This window comes from Microcebus murinus, chromosome 5 (genome assembly GCF_040939455.1).
Source record: "Microcebus murinus isolate Inina chromosome 5, M.murinus_Inina_mat1.0, whole genome shotgun sequence".
NCBI classification, from domain to species: Eukaryota; Metazoa; Chordata; class Mammalia; order Primates; family Cheirogaleidae; genus Microcebus; species Microcebus murinus.
The window spans coordinates 65,936,912-65,951,621 of record NC_134108.1 but is presented as its reverse complement, the minus strand read 5'-3'; the positions used below and the strand labels follow the sequence as shown (position 1 = coordinate 65,951,621).

At 38.1% G+C, this 14,710-nt stretch overlaps 1 protein-coding gene across 3 annotated transcripts in view; it reads right to left on the bottom strand.

Annotated features, from left to right (window-relative positions):
• Positions 1 to 14,710, bottom strand: part of MDN1 (midasin AAA ATPase 1) — a 145,184-nt gene that overhangs the window by 98,069 nt on the left and 32,405 nt on the right. For all 3 annotated transcript variants that reach the window (XM_020287041.2, XM_020287042.2, XM_020287044.2), the window contains exons 14-22: positions 13,234 to 13,382; positions 12,548 to 12,608; positions 8,404 to 8,615; positions 7,713 to 7,816; positions 5,865 to 6,009; positions 4,921 to 5,017; positions 3,203 to 3,316; positions 1,640 to 1,787; positions 1,250 to 1,360 (exon numbers count right to left, since the gene is read on the bottom strand). In XM_020287041.2, coding sequence (XP_020142630.2) covers positions 1,250 to 1,360; positions 1,640 to 1,787; positions 3,203 to 3,316; positions 4,921 to 5,017; positions 5,865 to 6,009; positions 7,713 to 7,816; positions 8,404 to 8,615; positions 12,548 to 12,608; positions 13,234 to 13,382 — 1,141 coding nt within the window. The remainder of the gene's footprint in view (positions 1 to 1,249; positions 1,361 to 1,639; positions 1,788 to 3,202; positions 3,317 to 4,920; positions 5,018 to 5,864; positions 6,010 to 7,712; positions 7,817 to 8,403; positions 8,616 to 12,547; positions 12,609 to 13,233; positions 13,383 to 14,710) is intronic.

Here is a 14,710-nt window from a genome sequence, read left to right as displayed (position 1 = left end):
ATATTTTTATCAAATATATGAATTTCACAGAAACCATGGTTTCCAAAAAAGGGAGAGTACTGAACTTGAGGAGGAGGGTTTGCATTATTATACTATGAATTGCCTAGATGACCTTTCAGAGCAACTAATCCATTAGGGATAATATTGTGGATGATGGCATAATCCTTTTGAGATATGGTATAAATTATTAGGTTGAATTATACAAATTGTCATTTTTATTGATCAAAAAACGGTCAAAGAGTAGTCAAATCTATAACAATGGAAAAGTACTCTTTTATAACATTTGGTCCTCAGTCTTCCAAGCTACAATTCTAGGCTGTGCTTTTAAGGGCTCCTTAGCTGAGGAGAGGAACAATGGGAGTGAATAGAATCTTTAAGCTTCAATCACACCATGAGGAACACACACAAAAAATGAGCAACCAGAGGAGACTGGTATTTGACTATAATAATCAAAGCAAATTTCAGTCTTTTCTCAATGTTTTTACAGTTTACCACAAGCATTTATTCATGTTACTCGTCTAATTTCTAGAAAGGTTGCATCCAATGTAACTGCAAGTTCCAATGGCTCTCTCTTCCTAATGAACAAGCAATCAACATGGAAAGAAGCCAATTTCTGAGTCAGTTTCTCTCCGCCTCTTTCAGTCCCATGCTATTCTATTAATATCATTTCCTCTGCCAAACTCAAATGGTTGTTGTTTATAATCATGTGCCCTCCCTCCAACAAAAAGCCAAACCATCATTCAGAGGTATAGATTATAGATTATGTGTAACTGTATAGTTTAGATAGACTACAGTATAACCATCCAGTGAAATGCTATATGGCCCTTAGAAAGTATGTCATGATCTCTGGTGCAAAACCAAAAATATATTCAACATACAGTTAGGCTAAAAAGGAAAGCTATAGAATATTCTTGTGAGATGGAACCACTCACACATAACCTATATTTAAATACATATTAGAATTTGCCTCAATAAATCAACACACACAAAGAATTTGAATATATAATAAAATAAAATACATATATTACAATTTAGCTGGAAAGGGTTATCTGCAGGATTTAAATTTCCCAAGAATATGATTATTGGAAACTTTCACCTTCTAAAACATACATTTCTGTGATGTGTAAACTTCTTGCAACAGGTTACTTTTACAATTAGAAAGAAGATATATTAAAAAAAAAATCTGAAAATTTGGTAACTCAGGGACCTATTTCTGTTACACAAGTAAAAAAATCAAAAAAGAACATACCTGTTTCAGCAGACTTTTGACATTGCCAGGGACAATGTACTGACAAATGAGCTTCTGAACTATTGGGTGTGATGCCCTGTCAAGCTGTGTTAAGAAACCCAAACAGAAGCCCTAGAGAGAAAACGAAAATATGCTTAACACTAATTACCTTTCTGCAATACCAGCCCAACTTATTTCAGAAACGAAACTTAACCTCTTGGGTGGTGCTGCTTCCCAACTTCACGTGTGATAAGGTGGTAGGTAAAGGACAGGCTAGCTCTGGTATGAACCGTTCTCTGCTTATCTTATTAACAGGAAAGCATAGGAAACCTGGCATGTGCATCTCCATTCCCTTCTTCCCAGGGTGAGCCTATCCGTTAAGCTTCTAAGTGAAACAGACTTTACAAAGACCTCATAGAGTGAGCGCTGGATGTTGCCACACGGATTGGAGGCTGCAAATCGCAAGGCCCTGCAGAGAGTCCGAAGGCTGTAGTGAGGTCTATGGCCGGTCCCATCCACCAATTTAGTCCCAGACTCTTTCCGTAAAGCTATATAGAAGCTATGAAGAAGATAAAGTTTAGGCGATTTTATTTACTAACAAGTATTCATTATTTTCGCTTCTCTACAAAAGAACCAAAGAAGATTTTTTACATCAGAATAGTTAAAGCTTACATGTACTCACCATCCAATTGGTTTTAACTGACCAACACCTAAGCACACATAGAGCAATAACATTCATCGGGTGTCGGACAGATGGGAGGGATGGGGCATGCGTGTATATACACACATAATGACTGTGATGCACACAGTTTGGGGGATAGATATGCTTGAAGCTCTGACTTGGGTGGTACAAGGGCAATATACATAGCCTAAACATTTGTACCCCTGTAATATGCTGACATAAAAAAGAAAAAGAACTATTCAAGCTTACATACAACTTCCTAGATAGAATATGTGTCAAAACCTCTCAGTCTCTTTTAAATCTATTTTTCACATATTCAGAAGCTATCTTCAAAATAAAATGAAGGGCTGTTGATTTCCTTTGGGAAACTGGGAAAGGCACAGTGCAATTCCTATAGCAAAAAGGCACTGATAGAGAAAGGTAAAAAGCTACTGTGTTCTAGAGTTGGCACAAACCTGAGGGGCAAAAGAAGTTCCTGTTAAGTCTATAATGGTGATGAATAAAAACAGAAAACAGAACCACTCGTGGTGTTTTGAAAGGTATAGATATGGCTATAATCAGTAAAAACACAATGTATAAAAAATATTTGTTTAAAACACAAGGAAAAAAAGCACAAAATGTACAGTAAAACACTCATGATCCTATTTCAACCCCTTTATATTGTATTTCTTTCTACAAGACACAAAGTGACTTGCCCAGAATGACACAATTACCTTTATATAGAATCAGCACTAGAAATGAGGTTGTCTGACAGAAAAGATTGCATTCTTTCCATATGGCATACAAAAAACCAAGAAGACAGTCTCAAATTAAAGCACCAAGCCACACAACCACTCTATACTTTATCAAGATAAGCCTCTATTAATTCCAAACCTGACACCATCAATCCTATTAACCTTCGTTTCCCTACATCCCACATATCTAGTGTGTAATGTGAGATGTAGGGGATCACCATCAAGACAGATCATATACAAACCATTTACATTCACAGCTCCTCCAGGAATTCAAACTCTTAGCTATGAATACACAGGTAATTAGAAGAGTGTTAGCTGAGTGTTTACATATTCTCATAGATAGCAATGCATAGCTTTCTATATTGTTTCCTTAGGAAAATCTAAGGGAGTTGATATAAGATTCCAATTTTAAAAGATAATCTAAATAATTATCTCTCCATCAGTGCTCTTAAGTAGAAGCAAAAACGAAAAGAAAAAAATGTGTCTGTGTGTGTGGATTAGGTACACATTTTATGTTCATAGAAAGAGTTTTATAAAGACACACCAAAGAGAACCTACTTTATGATTCCTTGCACTGTGCTCTTGTTCATACTCAATCCTTTCAGATAATCCACAATAAGAATTTGTAAATCTTCTTTAGTTTCTAATTCTTCTACATAAAGTTCTGTGAACCTGTAAGACAATTACATAATAAAGATTTTTTAGGAAGTTAGTACAATTAGGCTAAAAATGGAAACAAAATAAACAGAAGAACTTGTGTCAGCTCATTTCAACAGCTGATATTAAAAATATACAAGTCTTTCAACTTAAAATACAAACTGACAATAAAAGATAACGTAACTATTACCAAAATTATCCATTATTCCTTCTATGCAATGTGTCTTCTATGTATAGTCCTTCTAAGAAAGTTACAAAAACAAAACTTATGTATCCTCATTTTCAAAAGGTGTTTTTTTATTGTAACTATATTAAAAAAAAACAAACAGTAATACAAAATAAGCTCCCTCAACATCAAAAATAAAATGATTAAATAAGAGAAAATAGGCCAAGTGTGGTGGCTCAGGCCTGTAATCCTAGCACTCTGGGAGGATCGCTCAAAGTCAGGAGTTCAAGACCAGCCTGAGCAAGAGAGAAACCCTGTTCTCTACTAAAAATAGAAAGAAATTAATTGGCCAACTAAAAATATATAGAAAAAATTAGCCGGGCATGGTGGCACATGCCTGTAGTCCCAGCTACTCAGGAGTCTGAGGCAGCAGGATTGCTTGAGTCCAAGAGTTAGAGGTTGCTGTGACCTAGGCTGACGCCAGGGGACTCCAGCGGGGGAAACAGAGTTAAACTAACAAACAGTTAGTTTAATGCCATTTCTAAAATTTCCCTAAGAAGCTTTTATTACTTTTATAATGGTGAGAGAGGATCTAATAAAATTTTAAAACTCAAAATAAAATGTTACCAACAATAAATTTTTCTTTTCCCAAATGGTACAAACATAAAACACAAACAACTATTTTGTTCATACATAATTAATGAAAAATGAAGAAACTTAAAAGGCCTTTTACATATCATTAGCCTCTTCCAAGAGGACTGTGTTACTAAAATGCACTTATACTGTTATATGCTATCCTGTTGTATCATATATTAAGCTATTCTAATACATAAAAGGATATCTGAAGAAGGAAAGATTTTTGTTAACATCTATGAGCCATTAAGTGTAATACTAACAACCCAAAGGAAAAAATTCTCCAATGTTCCAGAATTTCCCATATGCCTACCACCTACAGAAGGAGTGGAATATGACACATAAAAAAAACAAGATTTCTCTACCAGAGGACAAAAAATTTCAACAATTGCTCTAAAGTATTGGTTACGTTAATATTACCAATTGGTAAAGAAGATTGTTTTCTTTTTTTTTTTTTTTTTTTTGAAACAGAGTCTCGCTTTGTTGCCCAGGCTAGAGTGAGTGCCGTGGCGTCAGCCTAGCTCATAGCAACCTCAAACTCCTGGGCTCAAGCAATCCTTCTGCCTCAGCCTCCTGAGTAGCTGGGACTACAGGCATGTGCCACCATGCCTGGCTAATTTTCTGTACATATATTAGTTGGCCAATTAATTTCTATCTATTTATAGTAGAGACGGGGTCTTGCTCTTGCTCAGGCTTGTTTTGAACTCCTGACCTGGAGCAATCCGCCCACCTTGGCCTCCCAGAGTGCTAGGATTACAGGCGTGAGCCATCGCGCCCAGCCAGAAAGATTGTTTTTAATCCCCAAGAACCACGTCCTCACCTGTTTCTTACTCCTGGTGGGAGATTTCTTTTGCCTACATCAGTTGCTGGATTCATGCAGGCAAATAAACGGAAGTCAGGGTGACGAACTAGTGCCTCTGTTAAAAGACAATTATAAATTCTCAACAACTTGTAATAATCAAGTAACCAGCCACAATTCCCCAGGAGAAGACTATCTAACTCCACAGAACCCCAGACCCAGCAACCCTGTCTCAGGCTCAGCCAGCCTGGTGCTGGCTACTCACACCATCCTTGCCATTTCTGAAACCTCACTGACATCACCTTCCAGACCTATGTATACAACTTTATCTTATGCTGCAGTTCCACAGTTTTTCATGGTATTTATTCATTGTTACCTTCTATCACCCATTCACCCATTCATATTTTATCTTAGTGTGTGTCTATTACCCACACCCAAACATCTTAACAAATTATCTTATTCTTCTTTGCATTCTCCATTTCACCTAACAACAGTTTGATGTACTTTGCAGAAACTAAGTATCTGAAAATGGGCCAGGCATGGTGGCTAAGGCCTTTAGCACCCTGGGAGGCTGAGGTGGGAGGACTGCTTGAAGTCAGGAGTTTGAGACCAGCCTCAGGAAGAGCGAGACCCCATCTCTATCAAAAATAGAAAGAAATTAGCCAGGCAACTAAAAATTAAAAAAACTAAGCCGGGCATAGTAGCACATGCCTGAAGTCCAAGCTGCTTGGAAGCCTAAGCCAAGAGGATTCGCTTGAGCCCAGGAGTTTGAGGTTGCTGAGAGACAGGCTGACACCATAGCACTCTACCCAGGCAACACAGCAAGACTGTCTAAATAAATAAATATCTAAGAAATGGACACATTCCATTGGGAGACCCATGCTATCTACCTAACCAAAAGAATCTCTCTTTAAATGGGCAAAAGGCTTAATACCAAGTCAAACCCCAAGAGGTTCAAGTGCTACCTGTGTCTCCTCGATCCAGCAACACCAGGGATCCAGAAGATCCTTCAAGTAAACCACTCAGACATTCTAATATTTCTGGAGCAGCCAGATTAATCTCATCCAACAAGATCCACTCTCCTTTCTTTACAGCCTGAGCTAATGTACCCTGAAAAAAGATAAAGTAAAATGTTAAAAATCCATGTCAAATAAAGACACACTCGCCAAGAGCAGTTATGCAACCAGGGTTAGAAACAAAGGCAAGGGCTAATCCTTAATATTCATCCTATTCAATGAGCCTACAACCAAATTACCATCAGCTGATCGGTAGGTTAAGTCCAAGTTAACTTTTTAAATATCCAAAAGAGTCAGGCTGGGCGTGGTGGCTCACGCCTGTAATCCTAGCACTTTGGGTGGCCGAGGGGGGTGGATTGCTCAAGGTCAGGAGTTCGAAACCAGCCTGAGCAAGAGTGAGACCTCGTCTCTACTAAAAATAGAAATTAATTGGCCAATTAAAAATACATTTAAAAAACTAGCCGGGCATGGTGGTGCATGCCTGAAGACCCAGCTACCTGGGAGGCTGAGGCAGAAAGATCACCTGAGCCCAGGAGTTTGAGGTTGCTGTGAGCTAGGCTGATGCCACAGCACGCTAACCCGGGCAACACAGTGAGACTCTGTCTCAAAAAAAATAAAAAAAAGAAAGAAAGAAAGAAAGAAAAGAAAAGAAACCGTTATAAACTGTAACCCAGCCACAAAAAAAAAAAAAAGAAACCGTTGGATATATACACAATGGAATGCGACTTAGCTTGAAAAAAAAATTTTTGTCATTGCGACAACATAAAAGGAATTGGAAAATATGTTAAGTAACAAGCAAAGCACAGAAGACAAATACCAGCCGGGCGCGGTGGCTCACGCCTGTAATCCTAGCACTCTGGGAGGCTGAGGCGGGCAGATTGCTCGAGGTCAGGAGTTCGAGACCAGTCTGAGCAAGAGCGAGACCCCGTCTCTACTATAAATAGAAAGAAATTAATTGGCCAACTGATATATATAGAAAAAACTAGCTGGGCATGGTGGTGCATGCCTGTAGTCCCAGCTACTTGGGAGGCTGAGGCAGGAGGATCACTTGAGCCCAGGAGTTTGAGGTTGCTGTGAGCTAGGCTGATGCCACGGCACTCACTCTTGCCTAGGCAACAAAGCGAGACTCTGTCTCAAAAAAAAAAAAAAAAAAGACAGACAAATACCACATGTTCTCACTTACAAGTAGAATCTAAAACAACAGAATTTAAAAAAGCAGACAGTAGAACAGTAGTTACCAAAAGTTGTGGGGAGTAGGAGGAATGTGGAGATGACAGTCAAAGGATATATAGCCTCAATTAGACAGAAAAAATGAGGTTCTTTTTTTAATCTTTGCAAGATATATTGTACAGCATGGAGAATATAGTAAATAATAATATACTGTATATATCAAAATTGCTAAGACAGCAAATTTCAAATGTTCTCACCATAAAATATAAGTACTTGAGGTAATGGATATATTAACTAGTTTAATGTATTTATTCCCTATTTTATTCATGAATCATAACATCACTTTGCACCCCACAAATATATAGAAATATAATTTGTCAACTTATAATTTTTTAAATTATTTAAAAAATATTAATGGTGGTGCTCATCGAGACCTTATAATTTACCATTAAGGACACTTTTAAAAATTTCCCCCCCCAAATCCTTACTTTCATTAAGTGTTTTAAAATCATATACATAAGCACTAGAAATGTCAACACAACGAGAATATAAAACAGTAACCTTCCTAAAACATTTATTTTGTGTCACATCAACATTCCCTTAACTTAAATAACTAAAACAAAATACCTCTACAAATGCAAATAATAGGACATTTTCAGTCATTTTCATCTGTTGTTGGGCATGGTTGAGTCTAAGACCAAATGCTTCCCATTTCTCCTTTATGAGCAACCCTGAACAAGAATAAAATAAGAATTTAACACATATTTCGAGTTGTAATATGTACAACTTTTAAATACAAAAAATATATAATTAACAAAACTCACACAAAAATTAAGCACCTTGGACAAAAGTATAAAAACACTAAAGACTAAACACTTAGATAATGCTAAGCATATTCCCGACACTACATTAATTAGTTCACTTGTAGGCATCTGTGTATGTGTTAGTTAACTCATTTGTCCCTCACAGCAACCCTGTAAAGTAGTTACTCCAGATGAAGAAGCACACTGAAGTTAACTAAGCTACCAAAAGCCCAGCCTGAGCTGTGGAATCTGGCTTTTTATAAATTAGCTATTTCGGAGGAAATGTGATTGACCACTAAGCAGTACAAGAGCAATCAGTATTACTAGTCTTTTGTTTTTGTGGGAAACCATACCAAGAATCATGGGGGCAACACCACTTCATAATTAGTCACCTTTGCCCTCAGTCCTAGAAAGCTCAAAATCATATTGCTTTATTCTTCCGCCAAACTCTCCTCTTAACTCTGCTGAGCTGCAGCCTTGTGCCCTCCCACCAGCAGTCTGGGCCACATCCTTACCAGTTTCACTCTCCTTTTCATCCTTGTTAACAGCAGACTTGTACACATGTTGCATTAGCCTGAGGAGATCCTGCCAGCGTTTTTGCCTGTAACAGGTCTGAATGTGCCCCAAGAATGTAAAGTTTTGTTTCTTGGAAAATGTCTGGGCAAAGAGTTCTTCAAATGTCTCCCGTAAGGGTAGCCAAATAAGCTTATGGTCCACTGGTTTATAACTGAAACAAAAAGTAAATGTGACTCACAAATGTCTTAAGTCAATAGATATTAGAAAGCATGGCTCAGAAAATAGGAGTATGTCTAAGATTTCATTTAATCCAAATCAGAAATTCTACCAAAATATTTAAAAATAAATAATTTAATCGGCTTTAAGGCCCTCATTTTTATAAAGTATCTTTATCCATGATACAAATTTTATGAAAAATCAATCTAAAGGATCCACATTTATAAACCAGACTAATTAGGTCTGTATTTTCCTATTAATATTCGATACATGCAAAATATATTTAACCTAAGTTATAAAACAGAGGCAATTAACCATACATCCTAAGAATAGGAATATTATCTCGTCCCTATCACATCATCTTGTCTCTTCCTAACTTTTGTCTCCATTCCTTCCTTTGTTGTTGGGTTTTTTACTTTTTCTTTCTTTCTTGAGACACGGTCTTGTTCTGCCCAGGCTGGAGTCCAGTGGCCTAATCATAGCTCACTGCATCCTTAAACTCAGGGACTCAAGCAATCCTCCCACCTCAGCCTCCCGAGTAGCTGGGACTACAGGTGCCAGCCACCACACCAGGCTAATTTTTCTATTTTTTGTAGGGACATGGTCTATGCTCTTAATCAGACTGGTTTCGAACTCCTGGGCTCAAGTGATCCTCCCACCTTGGTCTCCCCAAAATGCAAGGATTACAGGTATGAGCCACCACGTCCAGCTACACAATTCTTAAAGAAAGGAGTCACTCATTCATCTATATGTTAAAAGATTTTATTTAGATCACTTTCTAATAATACAAGAGTATAGAAAGCAAAGTTTATCCTAGCACTCTGGGAAGCTGAGGCGGGTGGATCATTTGAGCTCGGGAGTTCAAGACCAGCCTGAGCAAGAGTGAGACCCCATTTCTACCAAAAATAGAAAGAAGTTAATTGGACAGCTAAAAATATATAGAAAAATTTAGCCGGGCATAGTGGCGCATGCCTATAGTCATAGCTACTTGGGAGGCTGAGCCAGAAGGATTGCTTGAGCCCAGGAAATTTGAGATTGCTGTGAGCTAGGCTGAGACCATGGCACTCTAGCCCAAGTAACAAATGAGACTCTGTCACCAAAAAAAAAGCAAAGCTCATTTCCAACCATACAAAAATTGAAAAGTTCTTTCTTGATAACTGATAATAACCTACCAAAAAGGCAAAATGGATAAACAAGATGTGTACAGAAAGTAACCAGCTGTATAATATGAAAAATAGAGACATTTATTGAAGAAGATACAAGATACAAAAAACAAGAAATAGTGTACACAGGACAATGATGCCTCAGTCCCCTTCAGAGTAGGTACCTTGGGACCTCACACAGTTCTCCTAGTGTTTCTTAACCTAACCCGTACATGTTCAATATTCTCAGGTGTTCTGCTTGTTACAGCCCTTCCAGAACATGGTTCACTTTCAACAAATTCTCGACCAACTTTGAAGTGTTTGTGTCACACTTTTATTTGTGCTATACTCATTGCACCATTCCCCAAAACCTTCTGAATCATCTGAATAGTTTCTGCGGAGGAATGTTCAAGCATAACACAAGATCTGATTGCAAATTCACTGCTCTACTCAGTCATTTTGAATGTGATGACCACACAGTACACATGCACACTCGATGGCATCTAGCGTCCTACCGACTAGCATAGTGATGTCATCATTGTTCACACATGTGTATTATAATAACCCACTGTCCTAGGCTATCAGGTTACATGAATGTCACACATAACATTCTCCTTATATTAACAATGGTTGGATACTTTCCAGACAGACCTAGTTTTCTATTAGCAAATTCTCACCAAAGCAAAATTCTAGCTAATTGTATTTTGATTCTAATCTTTTTGTATTATCAATTGCATCAGGGCACAAATAGACTCCTATGCACCCACTATTCTTTTTTTTTTTTTTTTTTTGAGACAGAGTCTCGCTTTGTTGTCCAGGCTAGAGTGAGTGCCGTGGCGTCAGCCTAGCTCACAGCAACCTCAAACTCCTGGGCTCGAGTGATCCTTCTGCCTCAGCCTCCTGGGTAGCTGGGACTACAGGCATGCGCCACCATGCCCGGCTAATTTTTTCTATATATATCAGTTGGCCAATTAATTTCTTTCTATTTATAGTAGAGACGGGGTCTCGCTCTTGCTCAGGCTGGTTTTGAACTCCTGACCTTGAGCAATCCGCCCGCCTCGGCCTCCCAAGAGCTAGGATTACAGGCGTGAGCCACAGCGCCCGGCCTTGCACCCACTATTCTTAAAATGACTTGCATGGCTGACATAACACTACAAAGTCTTAGAAGAGATGGCCCCAGTCCATGGTCAATTAGTATAAGATTAATGCCATTTGTGTTAGGAATACTTAATAGTAAGAAATTACTGTAGACACACATAGATACAGAATAGACATACACATTACTATAGACATGCCTGGTACGATAATCACATATATTAATAACAACAAATTACCAAGTGCCTCAATGACAATGAAGAGATTATGCATCAATTAACTAAACAGAAGTAAAATAAAAATGAGATAGAAAGATCATCTGAGAAAAACAAGTGACTAAAGAATTAAAGTGAGAGAGATAAACCTCAGCTAATGGATTTTAAGACAGAAGATAACAGTACAAGCTTTAATTAGTATATCATTAATAGGTGTACAGCAGCACGTAAGTAATGGGTAAGAAAAGGAAAGACACCAAAAGGAAGCAGGATTCCAAAGTAGCATTCTATCAGATCTATAGATTTTTCAGTCATAAAAATGAACAAAGTAGCAAAGTAGGATCTGAAACAAGAGAAAAAATTAAAATACTACACATAATACGATCCTCAAAGAAAAGGATAAATGAAGAGCTTTTTGGTAGACTCCATAAAGAATAAAAATGACTGAAAGTTCTATTATTTTATGTCTTTAAGGATTTTTTAAATCAATAGCTCAATATAAGATATCCCACAGCATGCATCTGTTTTACAAGCTTCAGCACAAACTAAAATTATTTGTAAAACTAACATATTCAAAAACACGAACAGGGAAGAAAAGCATTTTACTGACCACAGTGAGTACAATGAGCAACATTTAACCAAGCGGAGGGGCTGACACTTCCACTCCTTAAAGTTTCAGAGAGATGACTGAACTGCAAAAGGGTCTAGATTGAAAGTAGTGTGACTCAGAACATATTCTTTAGATAAACTGCACACACAAATATTAGTTGATTACATACTTCTCTGGTTTTTCTTCCCCTTCTAGAGTATAATCTTTAAGAACAAAGACCTCCCGAAAAGAAAACAAAAAAACAGAAAGACTTCAACTGTACTTTAAAATAAAGAAAACTATCTACACATCCAATATTTCCTCAATAAATCCAAATAAATACCCTGTTTGGGTAGGGAAGAGGTGCAAGTCTTTGAAAATTTTTCCAAGGCTATTTTTGAGCTTTATAAGAAAACAGGGCCAGGCATGGTGGCTCACACCTGTATTCCTAGCACTCTGGGAGGCTGGGGCAGGAGGACTGCTTGAGCTCAGGAGTTCGAGACCAGCCTGAGGAAGAGCGAGACCCCGTCTCTACTAAAAATAGAAAGAAAAAAAATCAGCCAGTTAACTAAAAATAGAAACAAAAAATTAGCCGGGCATGGTGGTTCATGCCTGTAGTCTCAGCTACCCAGAAGGCTGAGGCAGGAGGATCACTTGAGCCCAGGAGTTTGAGGTTGCTGTGAGCTTGGCTGATGCCATGGCACTCATTCTCTAGCCTGGGCAACAGAGTGAGACTCTCTAAAAAAAAAAAAAGGAAAGGAAAGGAGAGAGGGGAGAGGGGAGAGGAGAGAAAGAAAAGAAGAAAAGGAAAAGGAAAAGAAAAGAGTATTTCTTACCTCAAGGAATAAACACAAATAACAAGAGAGAAATTTTAAGCCATACTTACCCTCCAAGCAAGTCTGCAGTGTCACTTTGTTGATTCATATTGACAACCCTCAAACGGTGGCCTTTAAGAAAGAGCAAAAGAATTACTGTAAAAACTTAAAGACTAATCATATCCAGTGTGTGCCTTAAGGATGTAGGGACAGAGCACAGGTTGAATTTCGAAATGTCTATTTTCTCTGACCCTTCAGGAATCTTTTCTTTTTTTTTTTCTTTTCCATCCTAGTTTGTCCTATAGGAATCTTAACTGTCCAGGGGAGAGGGTAGAGAAGGGAGAGAGAGAGATTCACTATGGCATTATTGCTCTAGCAATAGTTATCTCAAATAACTGAGAACAACAAAAAGACATTGACCTTCATTAGGTCAATGTCTATAAATTAGAACTAAATAAATATCCAGTATGTAATATTATCCAGCCATTAGAAGGAATGAAGCATTGTGTATAAAGTTGTCCAACTTGCTTATTAACTAAATTCAATATGTAGAATATAATCCCATATCTGTTTTGAAACAAAATCCAGCACATGTATTTGCAGAACACATATTAGAAATAAACTAAGATAATTCAATAGAAAGAGATTACATGTGGCGTGGTGGCACTTGTTAAACTCAAGTGGTCTTTGGGCTGTTTTTTTTTTAAGTAATCAGTGTAAAAAGTCTGGGGGCAGAGCGGTGTCCCTCTGGGGTTACCTGTGATGTGAGCCAAGTACTGAACAGCAGAGGTTTTGCCAGTCCCCGTCTCCCCCACCAGCAACACAGGCTCCCCTCTGCTGACACACACTGCAAGCTGTTCAATGAGAACAGAGGATGGCCGTGTAGCAGCAAAAGTGAACTTCTCCCTGGGAAGGGTAAAAAATGAGTATAAAGACCAGGCTGCAAGCTTCTTTTGGAATTGCTCTGAGGAACCAGATTTTCTAGATTTAACAAGCAAGAATAAGAAAACAGTTCAGAGAAACTGTCTTCGTGCTGTAAGAGATAGTCTTACAACACATAAATTACAAAATTCACTCACTCTCCAAACACTCAATATTCATATTCCTGGTATTATGTTAGGCTCCAGAGATTGAAAACACCAATAAGACATTACATGTATTATTTATGTCATCTTAGGCAAATTACTTAACCTAGCTTGGTCTCAATGTCCTCACCTAAAAGATGTGGACAATAATAGTATCTAATTGTAACGAGTTGAATAATCTTTCCCCAAAATTCATGTCCACCCTGTGAATGTGACTTTATTTCAAAATAGGGTCTATAGATTTAATCAAGTTAAGATAAGGTAAGGCAATTAGCCGGGCATGGTGGCGCATGCCTGTAATCCCAGCTACTCGGGAGGCTGAGGCAGTAGGATCGCTGAGCCCAGGAGATTGAGGTTGCTGTGAGCCAGGCTGACGCCACGGCACTCACTCTAGCCTGGGCAACAAAGTGAGACTCTGTCTCAAAAAAAAAAGAAAAAAAAAAAAAGATAAGGTAAGGCAGCATTATGGTAGGCTTTAAATGCAATGACTAGTGTCCTTTTGAGAGAAACATTTGGAGACACAGAAACATAACCAGGGAAGAAGGCCATGCGACAACAGAGAGAGACTGAAGTGATATAGGTACAAGCTGAGGAAAACCAAGGACTGCTGGGAGCCAAGAGAAACCAGGAATAGGTAAGAAAGTATTCTTCTCTAGACCCTTCAGAGGGAGAACTGTGGCCCTGCTGACACCTTGATTTCAGACTTCTAGCGTCTAGAACTGTGAAGAAATGTTGTTTAAAGCTTCAAGTTGTAATTTGTTATGGCAACCCTATGACACAAAAATACTAGTTCACAGGATTATTATAACCACTACGTGAGAAAGCACATATAAAACACTTAGCACAAAGTCAGGCATATAGTATTTAATAACCATTACCTAGATCTCATAATCTTATATAACCCCAGACTTCAAGAAGTTTACAGACTAATGTTAGATACAGCCTGACTTTCAATTGAGGTTTACTTCACTAAACACAGTGAGTAAAACCAAGGACTGACCTCTATTGACATTCATCACCTCCTTCACTTATTAACACCTAGTTTCACAGAACATACTTTGGGAAAACACTACTCCTTACCACGAAGCACACTAGAGTGATCACAGTTCACATATGTGTTTTGTGCCAGACTACACCTTCTATCAAGCT